This window comes from Cricetulus griseus, chromosome 9 (genome assembly GCF_003668045.3).
Source record: "Cricetulus griseus strain 17A/GY chromosome 9, alternate assembly CriGri-PICRH-1.0, whole genome shotgun sequence".
NCBI classification, from domain to species: Eukaryota; Metazoa; Chordata; class Mammalia; order Rodentia; family Cricetidae; genus Cricetulus; species Cricetulus griseus.
This window is the reverse complement of record NC_048602.1, coordinates 13215615-13242086: the sequence shown is the minus strand read 5'-3', so window position 1 is coordinate 13242086 and position 26472 is coordinate 13215615. Positions and strand designations below refer to the sequence as shown.

At 39.3% G+C, this 26472-nt stretch overlaps 2 protein-coding genes across 2 annotated transcripts; both read right to left on the bottom strand.

Moving 5' to 3' along the window:
- Positions 1-9039: 9039 nt before the first annotated feature.
- Positions 9040-9993, bottom strand: LOC100768187 (vomeronasal type-1 receptor 1). Its single transcript, XM_027434177.1, has one exon. The coding sequence runs from the start codon at positions 9991-9993 to the stop codon at positions 9040-9042; it is 954 nt and encodes a 317-aa protein (XP_027289978.1).
- Positions 9994-23365: 13372 nt separating this feature from the next.
- Positions 23366-24280, bottom strand: LOC100768464 (vomeronasal type-1 receptor 4-like). The gene has a single exon (XM_027434178.1). It carries the CDS (start codon positions 24278-24280, stop codon positions 23366-23368), a length of 915 nt encoding a protein of 304 aa, XP_027289979.1.
- Positions 24281-26472: the final 2192 nt, after the last annotated feature.

Sequence of the window (26472 nt, the reverse complement as noted above, 5' to 3'; positions counted from 1 at the left end):
TAATCCTTTGCTCTATGTCTAAAATTCATACATGAGTGAGTACATACCATGTTTGTCTTTTTATGACTGGGGTACCTCACTCAGAATGGTTTCTTCTAGTACCATCCATTTCCTTGCAAATTTCAAGATTCCATTGTTTTTTTTTTTTTTTTTGCTGAGTAGTACAACAATGTGAATATATACCACATTTTCTCTATCCGTTATTCAGTTGAAGGGCATCTAGGTTGCCTCCAGGTTCTGGCTATTAAAAATAAAGCTGCTATGAACATGGTTGGGCAGATGTCCTTATTGTGAGAATGTGCATCTTTTTGGTATATGCCTAGGAAGGAAATGCTGGATCTTGTGGTAGACTGATTCCCATTTTCCCGAGGAATCCCCATAGTGATTTCCAAATAGGCTGTATGAGTTGCCACTCCGACCAGCAGTGGAGGAGTATTACCCATTCTCCACATCCTTTCCAGCATAAACTGTACTGGTGGTTTCGATTTTAGTGATTCTGACAGGAGTGAGATGATATCTCAGATTTGTTTTGATTTTCATTTCCCTGATGGCTAAGGATCCTGGACACTTTCTTAAGTGTCTTTCATCCATTTTAGATTCCTCTATTGAGAATTCTTTATTTAGTTCTGTACCCCACTTTTTAATTGAATTATTTGGTGTTTTGGAAAATAGCTACTTGAGTTCTTTGTAAATTTTGGTGAAAAAATTAGAGATCAGTCCTCTGTCAGATGTGGGGTTGTGAATAACTTTTCCCATTCTGTGGGCTGCCATTTTGTATTGCTGACTGTGTCCTTTGCCTTATAGAAGCTTCTGAGTTTCAGAAGGTCCCATTTACTAATTGACAATCTCAGTATCTGTGCTATTTGGGGTTATGTTCGGGAAGCAGTCTCCTGTGCAAATTCGTTCAAGGGAACTTCCCACTTTCTCTTCTAAGAGGTTTAATGTGGCTGGATTATGTTGAGGTCTTTGATCCATTTTGACTTAAGTTTTGTGCATGGTGATAGATATGGACCTATCTGCAATCTTCTACATGCAGGTGTCCAGTTATGTCAAACAATTTGTTGAAGATGCTTTCTTTCTTCCATTGTATAATTTTAGCATATTTGTCAAATATCAGGTGTTCATAGGGGTGTGGGCTAATATCAGGGTTTTCAATTTGATTCCATTGGTCTACCTGTCTGTTTTTGTGCCAATACCAAGCTGTTTTCATTGCTATAGTTCTATATAAAGCTTCAAGTCAGGGATGGTGATGCCTCGAGAAGGTCCTTTCTTGTACATGGTTGTTTTGGTTAACCTGGGTCTTCTGTTTTTCCATATAAAGTAGAGAATTGTCCTTTCAAGGTCTGTGAAGACTTGTGTTGGTATTTTAATGGGGATTGTATTGAATCTGTATATTGCTTTTGGCAAGATTGCCATTTTTATTATGTTGATCCTACTTATCCAAGAGCATGGGAGGTCTTTCTGTTTTCTTGTATCTTCTTTAATTTCTTTTTTAATGAATCAAACTTCTTGTCATGCAGGTCTTTCATTTTTTTGGTTAGAGTTTCCCCAAGATGTTTTCTGTTGTCTGTGGCAATTGTAAAGGGTGATTTTTCTCTGATTTCTTTCTCAGCCCCTTTATTACCTGTATATAGTAAAGAGAAAAAACATCTCACAGTAGAAGCTGTAGAATGACACAGTGAGATATACAGTAAACTCTTTGGTCCATTCATCTTTAAGTTCAAGTGATCATTGCAAAGAGTCATTGGTCTGCTGGAGACCTCTGGTTTCTCCTTTGATACCCATAGGATACTGTGCCATCACTGGGATGTCTCTTGAATATGCTGTTTTACTCCTGAATTGTGGAGATCCTGAATCTTTGGATTAGCAGGACAAGCATCTTTACATGTTCCAAGAGTTAATAGATGGAGTGGATGTTGGAGTGAGCCAACTCATAGCACTGGTTCTTTGCCTGGGTGGTTACACAATTGGTCATCCCAACAGCTGTCTCCCATTTGCCACCAGGTTGAGCTCTCCAGCAATACCCTGGATAGTTAACCCCATGCAGCAATGGTACAGGCAGTTCTGCTTTCACTCCTTCATGGCCAGCTCACCCACACCTAGGTCTCCTTGACCAGCACTATTGTGTTGCAAAGTCAAGGTGCAGGGTCCACTTTTATGAGTGCTGATAATGGGTAGGATCAGCTCTCTTGATCTCACTACAACGAGACCAGCTCTTCCACATGCTACAAGCAGTGTAGGGGAGAGTACATCTCACTCACACCCATGCCACCTCCTGGCCATAGAGGGACAGGGCCAGGTCTAACTTAGGGCCAGATCACTCATGTTCCAACAACAGTAAATTGATTTTTATGTTGATAGATAAGTCTAACCCTTACCCTCTTCAGAGAAGCTTCTTTTTGCACACTATGGTTATTATCACACAGGCTCACAATCATTCAAAACACTGATAATAAGAGACTCTGGAGGGTCCAGCAGAATATGGGACATCTGTATCATATTTCCTCTCAAGAGTCAGGAATCATCGTGGAAGAAGAGGCAGAAAGGCTACAAGAACAAGAGGTGGTTTATGATTCCAGAGAAACAGATTTTGTCTAGATATAACAGGCACTTGCTTATGTGAATTCATATGTTAGGACAGTATGCACAAAACTTACACAAGATGAATCTAGACAAGATCCCAGCACAGAACGTGTGGTCAGGAAGTCCCACTCATAGCTGCAGAGCTATTGGCCACATATGGCTTCTGAGAAAGGAAGTGTCAGAATTCATAAAGGCTCTGACATTTTAGAATGTACCCATGCTTTCAGAGTTGCCACAACACTAGGTACATACTAGATCACTAAGTATATTAAGTGTATTTCTATTTTCTGTTTCCTTTTTTAGGTAACACATTGAATTTGAAGGGAATACTGGTGTAGGGACAAGAGATTAGAAAGCAGATAATGGTTGGGTGAGTCTGACTAAAATATTTATGCATGTATGTAATACTCAAGAAACATTTAAGCAGTAAATATTCCAATTTTTTTCTAAAAAACACTAAGTTTATCTGTGTTGTGTGATATGTCATACAATCTTACATACAATAGGACACAGAGACCTCTCTAACTTTCTCAGGAATCAAACCACAAACTTTTGAGCACCTTCCATAGGTCCTCAGTCAAACTTCAGTGACAATAAAAACCAAGCTCATTTTCAAAACACCTTGTCTCATTGGAGATATTAAAAATAAAACCTTAAGCCTCTTTGTTGATTAGCAACTGGAAATGGGTTCATAATTGACCTTGTCTTCCAAAGACAGTGTTGTCATTCCCATTGTAGGTGACATGAAAATGGCAGTTCTGGAGGGAAGTTAGGCTACATAGTCAAAGGTCTCTACCTCAGGCTTGAGGTAGATCTCAAACAGCACTGGTTTTTAAGGAGATGGAATCTGCCCAATGAATCCACCATCCTTCTTATGCATGAAGCCAGGTGAGTATTTTGTATTTTAGAGTGTGTGGCAGAGCCAGCAATGAAGAGAGAAATGAGTAAGTGTTCATGTATGGAAACGGGAATTTGGGGATCAACACATCTGTGGAACATATAGCAAAAGCAGAAGAATAATTCCATAGCTAAGAGGTGAACCAAAAATAGGCACACCAAAACTTGTCCCAGTCCATGTCGATTCTTACTGTGATATAAATCTGACTGAGGGCAACTGTGGGTACCAAAGGTTTGAAAAGCAGCGAGTTGAAGTGTACAGAGTTCTGGCATCTCAGGCCGCTGCAGGCAGAAGGAAATGCCAGGCAAAACTGAGAGATGGGAAGTGGGTCATGCATTCGGGTTTCAGGATCCCCGAGAGTTCTGCACCCTGGGTGAGAGAGGTTACAGAGAAAGCCTATCCCGCCAGCGAGCAGTGAGAGAGACTAAAATCACATTAGGCTCCAAATGCTAGATATCTGCTTATATTAGAAATAAAGAAGGGCATGATGAGACGTGAGATTATAGAGATACATTAAGCAGTTTATTATAAGGTGGGAAAGCTAGCGAGAGAAATAGAAGAACAGAACAGGAGAGAAGAGAGAAGAGAGACAGAGTTAATGGCCGACTGCCATGGTCGGTCACTAGAGAGAGAGAAGAAGCAGAGAGAGAGGCGGAGGAAGTTGGAACTTTTAAAGAGAAGATTGTGCATGTGCACTGAGTTTCCACGCATGGCAGAGTCCTAAGACAGTTCCATAATGCGTGATGAGTGGTGATGGCATAGCACGTCCCTGTGCGTGCCCCACCTGTTGTCAGGGGGCAGGGTCTGTCTCTTAAAGAGGTACGGGCAGGTCAGCATTAATGCCTGAACCTTTCACACAGTAGAATCCCCACCTTGATCTCTAGATTGTATTAAATAAGTGGCTGCTCTTTGACCCCTCCAGAAGCACCAGTCAATAGCCAGGGTTGAGCAACAGCAGTAGGACATCTGCTTATTACCACTCCAAAAACCTACCCACAAGAATGAAAAAGCAACAAGCAAAAATGCATTGCTTAGTGTTGTCAATAATAATTTCATAGTATTATAAAATCAGTGAAGTTGACAATAATTTTGAAAAAAAATATAAAACATTCAGGTTTTATAAATGTATGACCAACAAAACTGAAAATTTAAAAATAGTCAAGGTCCCAGGACTTGGGACTGAGCAGTCTGTAGTCATATGTGGCTACATCACGTCTTTTACTTTGACATGTGATAGATAACAGTGCTGTTGTGGATCTGAGCTAAGATTATACAGCTTACACAGCCAGCACTTTACCCACTATAGCCCCTCCTCTGACAGGTTTCCATGAAGCAATTGTCAGTTAAAATTAAGGGAGACAAGTGACAGGTTATCAGAGTTTACTTTATTCCATCTTTGTTACCAGTTTTTGCTCCCTATAATCCAAGTCATGTCCTTTCTTCCTTCCTGGACTCCCACAATTCACTTATAGCTTTTCCTGCTAATTCATAATAACTAGTGGTTTCAAGTTGTGATATGAACTCCCTCAGTGAATGCTATCACTGTTGCTTCCTGTGAAACAACCCAATAAGTCTTTGGGAGAAGATCTTGGAGTATATGTACTACATATATTACAGTGGTTGCTGCCAATCTACTATTGATAATCAGTCATCTTTGTCCCTTTTGCTGGGGGTTGATCTGTAACAGTCCCATGCTACAGAAGCCATCTATTCCGGACTGATGTATTTGGGGCTGCAATCAGAGCCAGCCAAAGAGCCCCGGGTCCAAACCTGAGTGGGGGAGTGTGGATCGGGAAACTCCTAGCTACCCAATGACTTTAAGGATGAGTCAAAGACATCTTGTCATCCCAGGAGGGCGCTCAGTCCATGCTGGAGTCCTTTTAAATAGCTTTCCAACAGTGGTAGTGATAGCAGAAGACATCTATTATCATGTATAAAGCTGATGTCAAATATTTCCTTTAGTTCTAGAGGCAATCATAGAACCATGTATACAAACTCTCAGACATTCCACAGGGGCCCCAGCCTTCAGGCACCAGGCCTGTTTCACTAGCCCTCAGAATAGGTATGGTCCCACCAGGGCATAGGTCTATTGTTATACAAACTGGGAGCCGTTCTCTTCCTTAGCCAGGCCATCCAAACATCTAAAAGACAATGTGTGATTCAAGCTCCTGGAATTGAGCTGAGGTTTGCAACAAAAATATCATAATCGATCCTCAGCCCCAATATCCTTTGGCCACCGAGTCTCTATCCAGAAGCAAGCATGAAAGATATATTATATCTACACATGTGAGTATTTTCTTTCAAGTCTCCAGGCTGCAGTGGAAAGGATATTCTCACAGAGGAGACACCAGTGCTGTTCCAAAAACTGGCATCTTTTTGACAGGAGAATCTACCTACAAAGGTTGAATCCATCAAATGGAGACAAACAACCCTGGAGCTTGAGCCCTGCATGGATTATGGAAGGCTACAGGTGAAGATTATCCTATCCTGGGGCTCTTTCCCAAAGCAGTAACAGTAGCTCTGTACTCAGTGTGGTCCTTGGAGTGAGGTGTTTTGCAAATGCATTTAGTTTTCCTTTTTATGCAATGTTATACTCAAGCATTCAAATGCCCAAGGCAGTGGAAGCATTTATCATTTGAGCATAGATAGACAGACAGATAGATAGATAGATAGATAGATAGATAGATAGATAGATAGATAGATAGATAGAGAGGTAGAGATGATAGAGATATATAGATATATGGATATATAGATATATAGATATTCAGCTCCATGCAAGACTTAAGAGACATCATGGACCTGGTGATTGCCACTTTTCAATCCCAAGGTGATGCTAAAATAAAAGACAACTACCATGCTGTCCCAGAATTTAAATTGGTTTCTGGTGATCTGAAAGTGATGCCGTCTCCAGTTTCCATAGTGCATTTTTTTAAAAGCAGCACCAATTTTTGTGTTGAAATGATTATAATATGAATATGGTGAATCCTCTTCTGCAATATCCAAAGACAAAGGGTGCATTTATTGACTGATATCACAATATATTACAGACCCAGCCTTGAAAATGTTATGACTTCACCCACCCCAAATCCCCTGTGTTTCTCTTTCTGCATATCAAACATGGTAGGGTAACAGCGGGAATGAGTCTACCCCAAGATCCAGCAATTCCACTCCTAGGCATATACCCAAAAGATGCACATTCATATAACAAAGACATCTGTTCAACCATGTTCATAGCAGCATTATTTGTAATAGCCAGAAACTGGAAGCAGCCTAGATGCCCCTCAACCAAAGAATGGATGGAGAAAATGTGATACATTTACACAATGGAGTGCTACTCAGCGGGGAAAAAAACAATGAAATCTTGAAGTTTGCAGGAAAATTAATGGAACTTGAAGAAACCATTCCGAACGAGGTAACCCAATCACAAAAAGACAAACATGATATGTAGTCACTCATAAGTGGATTTTAGACATAGAGTAAGGGATTACCAGCCTACAATCCACACTGCCAGAGAAACTAGTAAACAAGGAGGACACTAAGAGAGACAAACATTGTCCCCTGGAGAAGGGGAAAGGGTCACCATCCCCTGAGCAAATTGAGAGCAGGGATAGAGGGGGGAGGAAGCTACGAGAGTGAGAAGGGAAGAAAAGGAAGGATGCAGAGGTCATGAGGAGGCAGAAAGGTTGAGTCAGGTGTAGATTAAGAAGAAAGGACATATGATAGGTAGGATTTTAGTTGGGGGGTGGTAGGGGAGGAAGGAAGGGAGAAGGGAACTGGGATCATCATGTAATTCAATCTTGTTTGTAATTCAAATATATAAAAATAAATAAATAAATAAACATGGTAGGGTTTTGAGATCGTATGAACCCATGTGCTTATTCACATTCAGGCTTCTTTCAAGGTTACTTTTCATTGTATGCATCCACTGGATACAAATTTATCAAAATTCATATATGTTCAGGTATTTAATAAAAAACAAGTAATGGCATACTATTTTATCTATAATTTTGATGGCTTGTTTCAATACATTTATTCAAACATTTTTAGTCCTGAATATTATACAGCAGTACATTAATTTTGCATAACTGAGTGTGCTGATCATTGCTTGCCGCCCTCGTCCTCAGCAGGCAGATACAGAAGGATCATGTGTTCCAGGGTCACCTTGGATACACAGTGAGCCTGTCCCCAAGAGAAACAAGGAGTGGTGAGATAGTTCAGAGCATACCCTGTCCCTCCAGAGGTCTCAGCTTTAGTTCTTAGCACCCATGCTAGGGAGCTCACAAGCTTCTGAAATTCTAATTCTGGGGTATTTGACACCCAATTATAGGGCTCTGCAGGATCCACACATATGCCCAATACATAAGCATGAGCATAAATAAAAGCAAAAACAAATCTGTTGTTAAAAAGAAGTAAGTACAACAAACACAGTATCTTGTATGACTGTGCTAAAATGTTCATATTATGCTTATTTCCAGACAAACAGAATTTCAAAACCTTTCACTGATTTTATTTTGGAATGTATGTGCTGTGTGTGTGCGTGTGTGTGTGTGAAGTCTGTGTGTTAGTGCATAGTATTTACTACTCAGTTATCTTGATCCACTATGTGAGTCCCAGGGATCATAATCCAGTCACTAAACTTAACAACCATTGCTTTAATTTGATTATCTGTCTTGCCATACTATGAGAGACAACAGTTTTATTTTTTTTCTTTTTCTTTCTGGTTTTTCAAGACAGGGTTTCTCTATGTGGCTTTGGAGCCTATCATAGCACTCACTCTGGAGACCAGGCTGGCCTCGAACTCATAGAGATCCGCCTGCCTCTGCCTCCCGAGTGCTGGGATTAAAGACGTGCGCCACCAACACCCGGATTTTTTCTTATCTTATAAACCAAATTAGGACAGAGATAGTCAGGACACACTGGTACCATTGAAGTTAATTCAGATTTTAAATTTATTTAATTTAATTTATAGTGTAGTAGTCAATCCAACATCCTTCACACGACAGAAAATTGTTTATCAGGGAAGCTACACCCTCAGTCCTTCCTCTCACAATTCTACCATAGATTTCCAGAGGGTCTAGCATCATATTCTGCATTTAAAAATTAAACCCAGGCCCAGAGAGAAAGCAGGTGGCTATGAACCCTCTCTACTCTTCCAAAAGAACTGGGTTCATTTCCCAGCATCAGTGTGTCAGCTTCCAACCATCTATAATCCCCATCAGATCTGGGGATCTGACGCTCTCTTATGGACTCAACAGGAACTGCAGACATGTCATATAAGCCTTATAAGCAAGCAAAACAACTATACACATCAAATCAAACAGGAGGCAAGAGAGATAAGTCAGTAGCCAAGAGCAGTAGCTCCTCTTCCTGAGATCCTGGCTTCAATTTCAGTCCACACATGGCACTTCATAACAGTCTGTAATTCCTGGCCAAGGGGTTCTGTCACTTTCATCTAAGTCACCAGCACAAGATTAGTGCAGGCACACATGCGGGCAAAGCACACACATTTGAAAATGGAATATGAAAATGTAAATCAGGCATTGGGCCAACGGAGAAAGTCATAGGGAAGATAGACATCTGCCCATAATAGGAGAGAGAGTTTTTCTATTGCACATATCAAAGATTCGAGAGACACGGGTGTCACAACTGAGGAGCAGAAAGGGGCTGAATGCAGGGAAACATGCAGCTAGGAATACAGCAGCGTTAATCAGCCCCTTGTCTGGGTTCCTGGTGAGAGCAACACAAAGAGTTGAAATGGAAGAGAGACCAAAGAAGAAGACAAACATGGTCACCAGGCTCAGAATGGTGTACGTAGCTCTGTCCTCTGGGGCAGGTCTCAAGGAGAGGCTGGGGCTGTGAATGTGTTGAACCTGCTGCTTGTGCCGGATCAGGACAAGGACCATAGATCCACCAGCCAAAACCATGAACACCAAACATATAACGTCAATGGCCAAGTACAGGACTGCATTTAATAAAACTATGTATTTTTTCGGGATAGGTGAGGAACAGTATCTGTAATTCGTGTTCATACTTAGGTTTTGACTGCCCCTTGGGCCTGTCACTCCCATAGGAATATACACATTTACCAAGAGTTGTAGGATCCAGAAGTAGAAGCCACAGACACCAACACATCTTGGGCATCTCTTACAGAGCTGCTTACAACAACAGAATCTGGGACAAAGCTTGGTGGCCTGGAAGCCACTCAGAAGGCAGGTGGTGTTAAGAGAAACCCCCCTGGCAACACGGTGAAGATATAAAACAAGTTGACATTCAGCATCACCCAAGAAATCCTTCCATCCAAAAGCTGTCATTGTCTCAGGGATCCCTCTGAAGAAGAGAACTAAGTTGTTGGCAAAAACCAGTTGGTTGAGGATCAGATCTGTGGGTCTTGCCTTTTGTTCATTGAGCAAAGTGATGCTGTAAAGACAGAGAAGCAAGGAGTTTCCCATGATGCCCATTCCGGTCTGGATAAAGAATATAATCCCCACTTCCAAACTGAAGTCGCTCATCATTTGTACATCAGGGGGATAAAGATTTTAACTTTGAGAGAGAAGGAAAAGATAAGAAAAATTTACTTTCTTCAAACAAATAAGTTATATTGCTTATGTTAAGACATAGTTCTCCTGTTTCTGTAAGATATGTTATTTTGTATTCTCATTTTTTAAATATTTATTTTATGTGTAAGGCTGTTTGCATTCAAGTAGGTCTTTTCACCATGAGCAATCAGTGGCTGCAGAAGCCACAAGGCATCTCCGGGATGGTTACCAACTACTATGTAGGCACTCAGAACCAAACTTAAGTTCTCTGCAAGATCAGAATGTGTTCCTAACCACTGAGGCAACTCTCCTTCCCCTATTTTTCTTGTGTTGAATGAGTTTTAAATTAAATACTTGTTGGTGTGGTCTAAATTAAATTGGTAGAATCTACTTAAGAAGTAACATTAGGTGTCTCTTTGGCAATATAAGTCACCATAATTACAAAATAAAATTAATATATTCATTTATGCTAATGAAGTTACCCTGAAGATGAACCTGATATAATATAATAGAAAACAAGAAACATGATGCATTGTTTTTTCCCTATGGATTAACATGAGTACAAATAAATACGAAAGGACCCTCCCAAATCAATCCAAGCTACAAATATATATTTTGGAGTTCACAGTTATGATAAAAAATATGAAGGACTGCAAACTCAATGGCATAGAGGAACAAATACCAAACAGTGTAGAGGGAAAGAAGCAAACATATTTGTATTCCCTTTATAGTTTGTATTAACAAACTATATGTTTACATACATAGAAATATTTCCCATAGTATATTCATATTTGTGTCAAATTGTACGATATAATGTATACATGATTACCAATATTACATCAGAATTTACTCAGGGGCAAAATTAATACAGAGTCCCTGAGAATTACTGTTAATATGGTTTTAGTAAAAGAATGAAAACAATGCAGACGATATATCTGGGACAGTTGGAGAAAATTTCTAAAGTTCATATATTCTTATTTTATGTCCATCTAGGGTTAAATGCCCTTGTATCTGGAGAGAGAAATGCACTAAACTTAGCATACTAGGGTCAGTGAGATTGTTCAATATATATATATATATTAAATATATATATTATATATATATTATATATTTAAAATATATATTAAAGGTTTCTAGATACCATATATCATAGGACTGAAAAACAATGAGTGTGACTTGAATACATGGAAAGTATTGAAGGAAAAGATAAAACATTTACAAACTAGTTTTGTACCATAATTCTCAAAACTTCATTATTTAAATGCAGACAACCTGTGTAAAACAATGAGAATGAGGAGGTAAAAAGTCATTGCCCTTTTTCCACAGTCATATGAACTAAAATGCAACAAATATTAAGTAACATCATTCATCTACTGGAATAATTTCTGTTGTAATAAATGAGTTTACACAGGGTATTTAGATGCATCTTTATGGCTAAATACAGAAAGAACAAGCTGTAGTGAAATTGGGAAACTCCTCCCTGCTTGGTGAATTTCGTAGTATCATAGTTTGCTCTGTAGGCTGTTAGCAGAGAAAAGGCAATAACAATCTTGCCCAGCTCTGAACTCTACCAAATACAACACCAGCATCTCAGAAATTTATTACCAAAAGGATCATAGTGGGCCGGGCCTTTAATTCCAGCACTCGGGAGGCTCAAGAAGGCAGTTACATAATTTTGAGGTTTGCCTGATATAGACAGCATTTCTCAGAACAGTCATGGCAACACACCAATGCCCCATCTGGGAGTATAAGGAGGAAGTTGAGGTTACAGCCTCCTGTGAATTAATAAAATGATCAAACAAATTTTTAAAAAATGGAGATGCATTGAAATTAAAAACAAACAAGGAAAATATTATGAGAATTGCAAAGGTTCTGAAAAGAAACTTACAATGAGGTTTTACACTAGCAAATGTCCTGCAGTGTGATATTAAATGAGCAAAATTTTCTCCAACGGGAAAAATAGCCCTGAACTTCATCATAATAATTGTTTGAATACTCAACGTGCACAATATTTTACATTGCTTATGAGATAGGTAATATTAGAGAAACAGCTGTTTTTGTTTCTTGGGCAGTACATGCTGTTGCATTATACATGCTAAAATATTTGTGAATATTGGCAGTAACTTTCAATTCGAATAAAGCGCTACAAAAGATTATTAGAAAAGCACAGGAATTACGAAAAAGCTTTCTTCCCTGGACTGAAGGAAAAGCAGACTTGGAAGACACAGGTGTCACTAATGATGAGACAAATGGGGCTTAATGCTGAAACACAAGACGCCAGAAGGACAGAGCTGTAAAGTGCACACTGGCCACATTTATTAGCAAGAATCATGCAAAGGGTCAAATTAATGTTAACTGAATAGAAGACTGCAAATCAATATGCAAGGTTCAGAATTATACATGTGTCTCTGCCACTTTGGACGCAATCAGAGGGGCTGTAACTGTGAATTTGCTGGGCTCTCTGCTTGTGTCTGTGGAGCACAATGAGCACCAATTTCCTAGCACAGACCATAAATATGAAACTCATCATGACAACGGAAAAGTATAAGAGAGCATACATGGAGGCATACATAGCTGTCATTGATCAGGGACAATACACACAATTACTTTCTACACTGAGGTTTTTCCCATTCAATGAACCATTCACTATAAGTGGAATAAAAAAAATTCATTAGGAGATAAAGGAAGCAGGAAAAGAGACAGGAGGACCTGGTAAAATGACAGGAATTTTATAAAGGATGTCTATCCTTCATCTCTCTAATTTTCCTCACCCCAATTTGTCTGTCAGTATGTCAGTCTATCTGTTATTCCCGTCTTCCCTCCCTATTTCTCTGTGTGTCACTGTCCAGAGTACGATGATCTAAGTCCCAAGAAAGACTAACAATACTATATTCAAAGAGACACAGGCTTGCTGTTTTGCTTATGTGATTAGAGTCTCCTGCACCCACTTGAAAAACTCAAAACTCTATGCAACTGACTGGAATGTGCACGGTGGCCTGGAGGCTGATTACTAAGTGCAAATAATTTTTTTGGCCAGGTCCCTCAAGGAAACTATGTAATATTTCACACATAGTTATCCAACATTTTTGGCATTCGTGTCATAGATGTGTTTCTGTCTGCACTAATGAGCAGAACAGTTGTCAGAGACATCAACAGCTCATGATTTTTTTTTCTTTACAATCAGGGATGTTGTTCTGTTCACAGACAGAAATAGACAATATCAAAAATTATAAATATATACAAAATCCAGGAAGGACCAGCAGACAGTTTTTGAGAGCGTCAGTGGGAGGTGATGAGGGAGATGGCTGAAACTTAAGCAGATGTGTGAAAATTACGCATGCATGCACGCGCGCGCGCGCGCGCACACACACACACACACACACACACACACACACACACACACACACACACACACCAGACTTGGATACACTCCCTAACTTCAACTTTGAATATACCAAATCTTCAGCTACATAAACACCTAGATTTGAATCAATAACCAAATTAAATTCAGTAAACTTCCTTGAATCAGTTTTATATGATATTAGAGATACAGAATAACATATATGACACTGCCATTCCCATGAAATACTTACATTTGAGTGCTTGCTACCCCGGTAGTGCATGCTGGGTTGCTGTATGCAGATGTGGAAGAGAACCTCTGATATATGCTTGGGAATGAATGATTTCATCTCCTCAGTGAGAAGTAATTACCATTTAACCTACAAATTCAGTGGCAACTATGGAGACTATCAGCAGAGGAGCCTATGCACTGTGTAAGTTCCCAAGTGGCACTGAAAATGGACAGTAATGAAGCTATCAGGTGCAGAACTGTTTTCCTGAGATATAATCTTAAAATAACAGTAATCGCATGATAATTCATGGAGAGCTCAGGGAGACTTTCATGAGTGCTGTAAGAAGTTGAACCCAGGGCTCTGCCTAAGTTTTAATTGGTGTGATCTTTGGGGCTTTGCATTAATTTGTTGCTGTAATTCATGAACCATCTGAAAAGAATTATTGTAACGCATCACGTGCAAATTTACTTTCTGCCAATCATGCTTGCTTTTATTAAACATTAATTGTGTAATACAACAAATTGTAGCATGCAATCACATACTAATTTTGTATACTCTTTCTATGTTTCTAAGTGATGCCCTAACAATATAATGCTTGCTTCAAATCAGCAAATTCGTTAGCTACCTCATTATCATTCTTATTTTGTTCCGAACAAAGTTCTATTGAATATTTATGTCAGTCTCTAATGAACTCGGCAGTTTGAATTTTCATGAGGGCCACTCTGTTTCAGCAGTAGGAGTCAATGCAGTAATTCCCATAGCAACAGCAATGATCAGTCCAATCATTTGATGTGGTTTTTAATATTCTTTCACTGAGCTCCTGTATCAGGATCATCACAGGTCAGTCTTGCTGTGGCCTCAGCAACTTCACCAGTGTGCACATTCCTGGCCTTGCTCTAAAGATGTATAAACTGTAAGAGATTAAGTGTAAAGACATACTAGAATTAATACGGCTATGAAGGATACAGCATTTAGAAGTGGTGCTGTAATTATTATTGTACCACTGTTTAGGCTCCTTCAGTAGTAAGTAAAGTAATGGCACAAATGTCATAAAAGAGTGACTTGAGCCGGGCGTTGGTGGCGCACGCCTATAGTCCCAGCACTTGGGAGGCAGAGGCAGGCTGATCTCTGAGTTTGAGGCCAGCCTGGTCTCCAGAGCGAGGGCCAGGATAGGCTCCAAAGCTACACAGAGAAACCCTGTCTCGAAAAAAAAAAAAGGAATGACTTGTATTTGTCTAAAAGACAAACTATACTTACCATTCTCAGTGTTTAACTTTTCTTCCCATGCTTTACAATGGTGAAAAAGACACTTGCTAATTTCCATATGTTTGTCAGAATTGAATTGTCTTTTGGCAACAGAGGACTTCACATTCCAACTCCATGCCATTGTATAGTTTCATGAACAGAAGTATTAATTTCTAAAGGTCCATTCAAACTGTACTGCTGCCATCTTAAGTTTGAGTGAGAATGTTTTCCTTGAGAAGAGCCGTAAGGACTACAACCAATGTTGTCTTTGTGAGCAATATTACTATTTGAGATTCCTCACACTTTCATTGTTGGCAATGCACCAGTCAGACTACTTGTTGGTAAGCCTCATCTCATCTGATGATAGATTTATTGAACTAGTAGCACTAATCACTTGTTCTTCAAAACCAGAGGCATGAAGAGTATACAACTTACAATAATTTTGGTTAGTATTGACTATAGGTAGTCACACTTGAAAGGCTATATTAATGCCTTGAATTTCATTTCCCATACAAATAGGAATTTCTTGTACTCTCAGACTGTAATTTTTAATCACTTTACCCTCCTCCATTGGCTGATCAGAACCTTGGTTGTCATAAGGAGCAAGTGGCTAAGAAGATTCATTTACCATCACAGAAATATTCGTATCTCCACAATGTATGGCTAGTTAATTTATGGGGTTGGGAACATATGCCCAATAATTCTGACCTTCTCTTTAACCTTCAGTGTAACCACAGAAAGCATATCAAGGCATTCCCAAGTTTCTAAGTCACAAGGATTTATCCAATGTCACATGATTTCTTAAGTTGTCCCTAGGTGGGAGGATTCACTGTCTGCTTCAATGGCTTTTGGGTTTTCATCATTTCCTGAGGCATCCCAGCAGCCAAAGTATCAGCATTCCAGAGATTTCTCTTGGTCATGTCAAGTTTTATTCATTTTTGATGGTATCTGTAAATTCTCATCTCTTGTAGAAACATAAACATAACCCCAACCCATTTGAAATACCTTGCCCCATTTTCCATACCATTGTCAAGGCATTTTTGTAGTACGCAGGATGATTTAATTTAGCAATCTTTTCTACAGTCCAATGACTTTCTAAAGATGTTGTTACTGTGTCATTAGCAACTAAAATATTTTCATTTTGTTTTTTATTTAAATTAGAAACAAAATTGTTTTACATGTCAAGCCCAGTTCCCTCTCCCTCCCCACCTCCCCTGCCCCCCACTAACCCCAGCATTTAAAATATTTAAAGTTAGTCGAGACTTATGCAGTCTATACTTGGGAGTCCTCAGAGCCCCTTTCTGTTTAACAAGAATCTCCTTCAGAGTGAGATTATATCTTTCAACAATTCTTTGTCCTGTAAGTTTATATTGTATCTCTGTAATGTGATTTATGTTGTGTCATGCAAAAAGGTTTTTCATATTACTAGAGACATAATTTGGAGCATTATCAGTTCTAACTTGGATTGGTGTACACAATAGAAGCATTGTTTCTTTTAAAAAATTTTCTCTTTGTGTTTATTAGAATGGGGATACCATGCAAATTTTTAAGGGGGACCAGAGGAGGATTTAGGAAGAAACAATTTTCTCTTCTGTTTGCCCCCTGCTCAGTAAATCATGTGACTTCATCTTCCAGATGCACAGGCTAAAGTCTGGGCACTTCCGGATACGCCAAGAAGAACCCCAGTGGTTCACAAACACCAGTGGTTGTAGGTGGGGAAAAAGAAGGTCCGAGTCCCCTGATGTCTCCAAGCTAGAGTCCTGTGTGAAGAGGGAGCCATCACTGAGAAGATGCCCCCATGAGTAGGCCTATAGATGGCTCTCTAAGGCATTTTCTTGAATGCTGATAGATGTGGGATGGCCCAGCCCACTGTGGGCGTGGCTCACCACTGGGCAAGTGGTACTGGGTTACTTACGAAAAGTAGCTGTATATGAGCCTAGAAAGCAAGTGAGTGAGCATATTCCCCATGGCTCTGAGAAGCATTGTTTCTAATAATGTGTAATTATAGAATGAGCCTTTTTCAGAGCATAAGATAGATGACCATTGAAATACAGAATATGTACCAAGGGTATGATGAATATATTTCAATTTTGAAAAAGACCCCCTGAACAAGGATGTCAGTTTAGAGGTCTGGTTAATCTATGAGGCCTCTGGTAGTGGATCAGTATTTATCCACAGTAAACATTTGGGATTTGGGATCCCACTCTACATAGACGGATACTTTCCTAGCCTAGACACATGGGGTAGGGTCTAGGCCCTGCTCCAAATGATATGACCTCCTAAGTGCTAGGATTAAATATGATTACCACCACACCCAGCTTGGGTGTAAGTTCCCAGTATTTTGGTATCCAGTTTAGAGCTGAATGACATTATTGATGCCTTTCTCCCCTAGCAGCCTGCACAACAACATATAATACTATGAAAGTTAGCAAGAATGGCGGAATTTCCCAGCTTAATTACAAGCTTGTTCCTTCTATATTTAGCTACAAATGTGCATCCAAATGCCCTAGGTAGTCACTGCTATTACAACAGTAATTTCTTCTAGTAAAGGATGTTACTTAATGCTAGTTTCGGTCTAGATGATATAATTGTCCATTTTTTTTCTCCACATTTTTCAGTGCTTTACACAGTTTATCTGTTTTGAAATAATGAGTTATGGTGCAAAACAAGATATTCAAGATTTTATCTTTATATTCTAGTTTTCATGTATTCAACTATCTTATGATATATAGTCTATAATTTTTAATTTTTAAATGATACATAAATTATAAATAATAATAATACATATATATAATACATATATATAATTTTATATATACAATACACATACACACACACACACATCATACATATATATATGATGTGTGTGTGTGTGTGTGTGTGTGTGTGTGTGTGTGCATTTCCAGCATGCCAGGGAGCATATTTGGAAGTAAATATACAGTTTATGTGAAAGTTGGCTCAGTACTTCTACAATGTGGGTCTCAGGAGACCTGCTGAACAATCTGAAAAATCAGATTGTTCTCATAGAAATGCTAGTCACAGGAATCTAAGATCAATGACTTTTCACCACCTGACACCAGAAAATTTTACATAATCATTTGAAGCTTCCATGTGTGAATATGGAGACAATGTCTGCTGCAGTTGGAGGAAATTTTTATTATTCATTTATTTTTATTTTATGTGTATGAGTGTCTTGCCTGCACGTGATGTATGTGTATAGCATGTTTATAAGTCCTGGAGGGAAGAAGATGGAGATGGGTTCTCTACAGCCGGGGTGGCAAAGTGCTGTTAGCAGCCATGCAGTTGCTAGGAACTGAAACCAGGTCCTCTGGAGGAGCAACCTCTGATCCATTACACCAGCCACAAAGAAAATTGTTTTCCTGCTACCTAAATTTGTTCACCCTGCTACTTGCATGACACATAAAACATTTTTCCTTATATAACTTTTGTGAAGAAATAAGACAATAAATGCAAAGACTTGAATACTCACTTCATGTAAGATTCTTCAACCAACTTTCCCCTTTCTTTCTACTCATCTCATCATTTGCTATGGATGGCAGAATTATGCATCAGTGAGAGCTCAGCTGAGAAAATCACAGTGCTAGCCCACCAGCATCGCACATTCTGATGGAGGAGGCCCATGCACAGGGTGGTGGGACTACTTGCTTTATAGAAAGTCACTGTCTTTACTGTAAATTCCCTGTGGAGACATAGTACTCAAATTCTGTGGTGGGATTCATCCTAAAACTCCAGCAGTGTATTAATAATTTACTGGGCATATTTCCCTCTATTCATTGGTACATTGGATGACACCTCCCAACAACACGAAATTTGGCAAGAAAGTAATGACAGTCTATTGATTGTCAATCTCTCAACCAGGTCTTTGTATAAACTTGGAATTCTCCACTGCTGCAATTATCTTCCTTGGCAGTTGGTCAGTGTTATTTTCCAGAAAGGAAAGATACCTCAATTGAGACATTCCCAGATGCCCAAGGACAAGAATTATGACATGTCTAAAGTAGTTGAGTCATAGTTCTCAGAGAGAGAGAAAGCAAGCATGTCCTTGATTCTCTGCTGTCAGATAGGAAAGTGCTGTCCCAAGACAACCTCACATTAACTTTAAAGCATGCCTATTCTTCATTGTGAGTCTACTAACAAGAGATACATGTCTAAAAGTTGCCATCGAGCACTGCGCCCTCCATGTCTGCTCATGGTTTTGCTCCTATGGCTTTGGACCCTTGTGTTGCCATGGTAAGTGGCTCAGCTCCTTATTGCTTGCTCTAGGAATGTGCTTTTGCTCAGTGAAAGAAATTTCTTCATCATCACTTCAAGGCTCCTGAAGGAGAAGAGATTTTAGAATGGAAGAGAAAGCTAGAAGAAGAAGAAGCATGGAGAAGTTAGAAGTAGAACAGGATTATTAGAGTAGAAGCAGACCAAATTAGAGCATTTGAAATAAAGAGCATGACCCTCAGATTGTATGTGGCATTACTGTCGAAATCTTTTACCACCTTTTTTGCTCCTGAGAAGCATTTCAACTTTGGGACCCTGGATAAGGGCTGGGGCAGGACTCCTCAATCATTGTCCTCTGTGATAAACATGTTTTAATGTTTTTCATTACTTAACAAATCTCACAAATCTAGTCTGACTTAATTTTTAATACATTATCTTTCTTTGTAGCCCTGGATATACTGGAACTCACTATGTAGAATACATTTGACCTCAAACTCAGACATCCCATGCCTCTTTCTTCTGACTGGTGAGGTCAAAGATGTGTGTCTCTGCACATGACATTTATTTCTATAATTCATTTAGTACATTGTGTAAGTCAACACTCAACTCACTTCAGTCAGTTCTCTCCTTCAAATATGTGGTACCCCAATAAAAAATGTAGGTCACTAATGTTGCCAACAAGTACTTTATCCCATTGAGTTCTCTACTCAGCTCTCTGTCATTCTTCAAAGCAAGTTTGGAAAGACATTTGCATTTTTGTTTGACATTTCATATATTTTCTATAGACAGGGTCTCACACTGTAGCCTAGCCTTTCTTGGAACTCACTCTGTAATTCAGATGGGCCTTGAACTCCAGGGCATCCTCTTCCTTCCAACCTGTAAGTACTAGGATTAAAGCATCTGTTACTAAGCTCTGCTTGTTTTTCATTTCTTTCTTTAACTTAAAAAAGATTCATTTATTTTTTAAATTATGTGTACTGTTGTTTTGCCTACATATATGTCTCTGCAATACATTGATTCAGTATGTTAAGGATTCCAAAAGAGGGCAACATATCTCCTGTAACTTGAGTTAAAGAGGTTGTTGATCTCAGCGTAGGTTCTGGAAATTGAATCTAAGTCCTCTAGAAGAGCCAGTGCTCTTAATTGCTGACCCATCACTCTATTCCACCTCTCCAATTTCTTTAGTTTTTTTGTTGCTTCTATGGAGCAATTTTCAGCTAATATTTGGAGAGACAGATTCTGCAGGAAGACAGAGTCTACCTGGAACCTCATTCTTTGGAGGGAGAACTATGGTTAGAAGGTAAAATAAAATGTAAAAGAATAGTTACATTATTTTAAAAGTTTAAGTATAAATTAAGGGATTATATTCATCAATGCATCGAGACACATCATTTTTCAAGAATATAAATATTATACATATGGTTGGACTGCTTGAATCATTCTTCATTGAAACATTTATTATTTCTAATATATTGCTATTATTATAAGAATAGGTCAAAGGCAAATTACATTGACATACGGCCACATAAGATACCTCCTTGTGTTAATATTTAGAAGTAGATTGTTGAATCTAATGAAAAACATTCAAAAGAAAGAAAATTCTCTTCTCGTCCCAAACTGTACTAGGAATGCCAGGAAATTAAACCTTCTTTTGCTGCTTTATGCTTGCTGATTCAGCAGAGTTAGAGTAGCATTCATCAATACCACTGTTAAATGCCCAACTTGGCCACACTTCATGGTTCTTCTCTGTAAAGGAATTCCATAGAAAATGGCTAAGTAGTCCACAAGCTACCATGTTTTCTCTGCTACTCACCTATTATCCTGCCAAAAGAGCACTGGGGTTATACACATAAGCCATGACATCTGGAGTGTGTGTGTGTGTGTGTGTGTGTGTGTGTGTGTGTGTGTGTGTGTGTGTGTATTCTGGAAATATGAATGGAATTTCTCGTTTGTAAAGCAAGCAGTTTATACACTGAACAGCCTCCCCATACCCAGAATATGATAATTAAGTGCAGTAACAAACCTGGAATTTCTGTCTAAAAACCAGGAGGTAATGCCTATTTGATCTTTAATTCGACATACTAGCCCAACAGATTGTTCTCATAAAATTTCAGAGTTGTTGCCAGTCTGTGGTAGTGCACACCTTTAATCCCAGCACTTGGTAGGTAGAGGCAGTGAATTTGATGCCAGCTTGGTCTACAAAATGAGTTGCAGGACAGCCAGGGCTACATGGAGAAACCCTGTCTCAACAAAAGCAAAACCAATAATTCCAGAGGCATCATTATATCCCCACACAAACAATCATGAGTACATCTCTAGGGACATCTCTGATCCTTGAAAGGATTTGTTTCATTCACGTTCAGCACAGAAAAAGAATCATTAAATACCCAGCCAACATTTTTCTGTTTTCATCACTTTTTCTGGGGACGTGTCAATTGAATCAGTAGCTGAAATTTATTAGTTGCAGTGAAGTTAATGCTTTTAACTTTTGAGATAGTTTCCTCATTCTGGTAGCTCTTGGAACCATTGTAGCCTTCCCTGTGGTGTGACAATTGATTACAAAGTCTGCACACTCAAGCATCTCCTTCAAATGTGTATTCCAACTGCCAGTCATCCTCCAATGCCAGCCCTCTCCCATGATCATTCCCTGGATCTATTTACGTTTTGTTACCAATTCTATATATTCGCTTGGTAATCTTCATCAGTGAGTCCTTCTTTTCATTCCATATTTTGTTACTTGAAGTACTGTCTATACTGTGAAGGTGGGAGAAGTGAGAAATGATTATTTTTTCCTGTATTATACAATTTGCCAAGTGCTCAGAGAGTGATTCTATAGTGAAGTTTTTCTTCTTATTTTCCTTCCCTTGATGCTTTACTCACACTGTCATTGAGAACCTGGATTCATTTCAGTGTCATTCCCAGGACAGCCTCTCCCTGAAGATATCTCAGCCTCTGGCAGACAGTCCTCACGTGGGTTGGTCCTCAAGCTGTATCAGTCATTATTTGACCACTTCCATATGTTCCTCGGCACCATTGTTTCAATGTATCTTGTGAGCAGGACAGGTGGCAGGCTTTGTGGCAGGATTGATGTCCAAATCCCACAACTGGTACCTTACCTGGGTTACAGAAGATGGTTCAGGATCCATATCCTCCGAAACTAGGATTCCTTGCTAGGATCACCCTCATAGATTCCAGGAAGTTTATACTGCCCTCAGTATCCAAATCACCCTAAATGTTCACCCATTTTAGTCATCTCTCTCCACACACTCCTCTCTTTTCCTTCCTCTCCCATCTGATATCTCCTGCTGCCATCCCCTACCTGCACATGGTCCACCCACAAAATCCATCCTATTTCCCCTTCCCACGAGAACCATTTATCCCTCGTAGATCTCTTCTCTTTTGGTAACATCTCTGGTTCTGGGATTATAGTGTGATAATCCATTACTCAACAGCTTATATCTATTTATAAGTTAGAACATATTCTATTTGTCTTTCTGGGTCTAGGTTGCCTTCTCAGAATGATTTTTTTCTAGTTTCTCCCATATGTTTACAGATATCATGTCATTTTGTCTAATAGTCATATGATACTACATGGTGTAAATATATCACATTTCTTACACCATTCTTCTGTTGAGGGATATCTAGCTTGTTTACTCTTTCTAGCTATTAAGAATAAAGCCAATAGGAACATAGTACAGCGAGTGTCTTTGCTGTAGAATTGGGTGCCTTTGGGGTATATATCCAAAAGCAGTATAGCCGGATTTCGAGGTAAACTGATCACTATCATTCTGAGGAACTGCCATGTTTATTTCCCTAGTGTCTGCACATGTTTGAAGTCTCATCCGAGGACTTTTCACCTTGGTCCACATCTTGCCAGCATGAGCCAAAATAAATATCTGGCTTTTTTAATCAAAAAAGAATTTTAAATATTCTTCTCTCATACATTACATCCAAAAGGGAACTTCCCCGCCATCCTCCTCTCTAGGTTCTTCTCTTGAACACCCTGCTCCTCCCACAGACATGCAGTGGTTAACTTTTGGACTGAAGGAGACAATGTTGATTGAAAATCCCATCCTCATAGAAGGTCATCTAAAGCACTATAATCCATATAGCGCTGTATCTTAGTTATCTCTGTTACTGTGATGTTCTTCATGAAAACAATGTATTAGGAGGAAACTTTGTGGATATTCTGCAACTACTCTGAAGGTTCATATTCTGTGTGTTCACAGACCAGAAATTAGTAGAATAAATGGAAATGGAGGTACAGACAGCACAGCTTTCAGAATCCCCGGACTACACAATCAGAGTGTTGTCTGAGGATAAGAGGTACAGCAGAGCCTGAGAAGGGAAGCATAGTGTCTGATGAGCAGAAAGGGACAGAAGGCTGGGAAGCAAGCAGTCATAGCAACACACGCATTAGACAGCCACCTATTGGTTGCCTCAAGCAAAGCCAGGTAAGACGTAAAGACAATAGAAGTTACATAGAAGAACGCAAAGCTGCTCACTAAAATGAGGATGCTTTGGGTTGCTCTGGTCTCAGGGGATGCCCTAGGAAACTGGGATTTGTGGATGTGTTGGACCCTCTGCTTGTGTTTGAGCAGGATAAACACCATATAGCAACTGGCCCACATCATCAGTCCCAAAAACATGACATCATTGGATAACAATAGGATGACAATAAGTGTAATGCTTAGTCCTCCATCGCTGATAATAACACAGTATCCAAAGTCTTTTATCCCAGTAACATTTCTTCCACCCCAAATGTCAGTTGTATATAAAGGAATGAAGATATACACCAAAAGCTGGAGGGCCCAGCACACACCCAGGGATGGAGCAATAATCCTCGGGGCTCTGACCTTGAGCTGTGCCAATCTGGAATTACTGGGGCTGATGGTGATGGCCTGAAAGACACTCAGCAGGGATGTGGAGCCAAGGGACACTCCTCTGCCAACTCTATGAAAATACAAGGCAAGTTTACATGAAACATAATCTAGATGGTAATTCTGACTGAAAGCAGCAGTGGTCTGCGGGATTCCTCTGCAGAGAACTATGAAGTTGGCCCAGGTCAGGTGTTTGACAATCAGGTCTGTGGGCTTTGCCCTAATTCCAGAGAAGTCAGCAACGATAAAACAACAAAGCAAGGCTAAGTTTCCCAAAATCCCCAGCACAGTCTGGGATAGGAAGAAGATCCCCAGTGCAAAGTCTCTGGTGGCCATTCTGTGGAAGTCCTGGGTCTCTGCACACCAAATCCAGAGGGTATGGCTTATGCATGTTAGACTATCTTCTTCCTAGCTTGTCAAATAAAGTACTCCATAGACACTACCACATTGCCTTCATAAGTAATGATAAAATGTGTTTCTCCGGTAAGTTTGCTAGGTTTCAATGAATTCCTATTGTTTGAATTACGGATAATTAATTGACACATTGTCATGAAAATTAAACATTATATTGTAATTAATAGTTGTGAGCAAAGCTTTGCAAGTAACAGCCATTGTAAAATCCACAATTGCACTGGTGAGTCTTGTATGATCAAACTGCACTCCGATGAGTATCCTGGGTGCAGATAATCACACCCACTGCAGGTTTCCAAGGTCACAGCAACTTGTAAAAGACAGAGACTTACCAGAAATGAAATTTTCTAAGACCAAGAAAAATAGTAACCCCTAACAGAAGTGCTACTGACAACTGAGTGCTACTAGGAAAGGGAGAAATGGCTTCCTCCAAAAATATGCCCTGAATAAGTTAACTACGCTGAAGTAGATGGCTACACAAGTGTGCTTTATGATTTAAAACATAAATAGACCAAATGATGGCTTTGTATAGAATGATAGAGTGTCCGTTGAGAGTAAGTTATAAAAATGATCAAAATGCATAAAACAACTTTCTCAAAGATAAAAAATAAGAATAAATAATAAATAACCATAAAAAAACAAAATTTGAGAAGTAAAATTAGTAATGAAAAAAGAAAAACAGAAACCAAAAGCTATCAAGAAAGAAAACGTTTGAATTCTCCTCTGTCAGAACACTTACATGAATGCACATTTACCTAAGTCTGTGTCTACATGTATGTCCTTAAGTTTGTCTTGAAGTGTATTCAAGATCATTTTTAATCGTTTTATTTAGTGTATATTATTTAAAATATAAGTCTATCACACTTATTTATGTATAAATAAACGGAACTAGCAAATAGTTTCTCAATGTCTTTACAACAGGAAAAAATGATTGGATTTTTTCCAATGGGAAGATCACCAGTAAGATCCTTCAATCTTTTGTAATGAATATTAGAACCACGTCTAGTGAATTGTGGGACACAAAATTTAACTAATATATTTGTAAATGTTACAGAAGTTGAAAGATATTAATAGACTGTTAGTCAATGTTGTACCTTAAACAGCATAATATCTACTTGACTCAAAAGCAATATCTGGGCTCAGAATAGTGTCACATACTTTTAACTCCAGAACTTGATAGGCAGAGGTCAAGTATCTCTGTGAAATTAAAGATAGCATGGTCTACATAACTAGTGCCCGGACAGCAGAAACCCCACACCTGACTGACAAAGTGTTGAATTAATTCAGTTAGTTAAATGCCTAAATTCGTAAAAATGTGTATATTTAAACAGCAGGTTAGCATTTGCTCTTCTTTTAACAACCCCAGACATAAAGCCATCTAAGAAGGTTACTAAATTCTTACTATGCCACTCACACAGGCATTGCCAATAAAGCAAAAATATCCTGTATCACCATAAAGCACCAATGGAAAGCAGAGTTTGGGGTGTTAATATACAGAGAACAGCATATACTTCTCAAATTGCTCTTATATCTGACTGATTTCTGGCACAGTTTTAGCAACCCACTCAACAGAGTCTGAAATTTCTCAAAGAGAAACTAGTGCAGATGAATTCTGAGAAAAAGTAGCAATGTGTTTCAGTTACCAGGGTACCACCTTGCTGGAAACAAACACAGTCACTGTCTTGGAAAAGAGATTAAAAAACATGGTAATCCAAGATAGTACTTTTCACAGGTAGCTTCCATCAATTCATGTCCTGTTCAGGAGGCTGATCCATACACTAAGAGACTTCAACTATACAGGAGCTCTTCTTGAAATAAGAAGATCAGTATGGAAGTCAGTAGTAACCTCCCTTCCACAGACTGCCCTGTCCTCTGCAGAATGGGTGCCTGAAGGAAAGCAACTCGGCAGTGAAGGATGCGTCTGTGGTGCTAGCTGCTTGGTGGGAACTCCATGGCCATTAATTCCCACAACCCTCATGTGGTTACAAAGTTGACAGCAATACCCAAGATGAAGACTGAATGTTCTTTGAGCTCTTGCCCCAAGACAGGACCATTTCACAGGAATCAGCAATGGCAGTCTTGCTGAGAGGGCAGACAACACCAGCAATGGCAGTCTT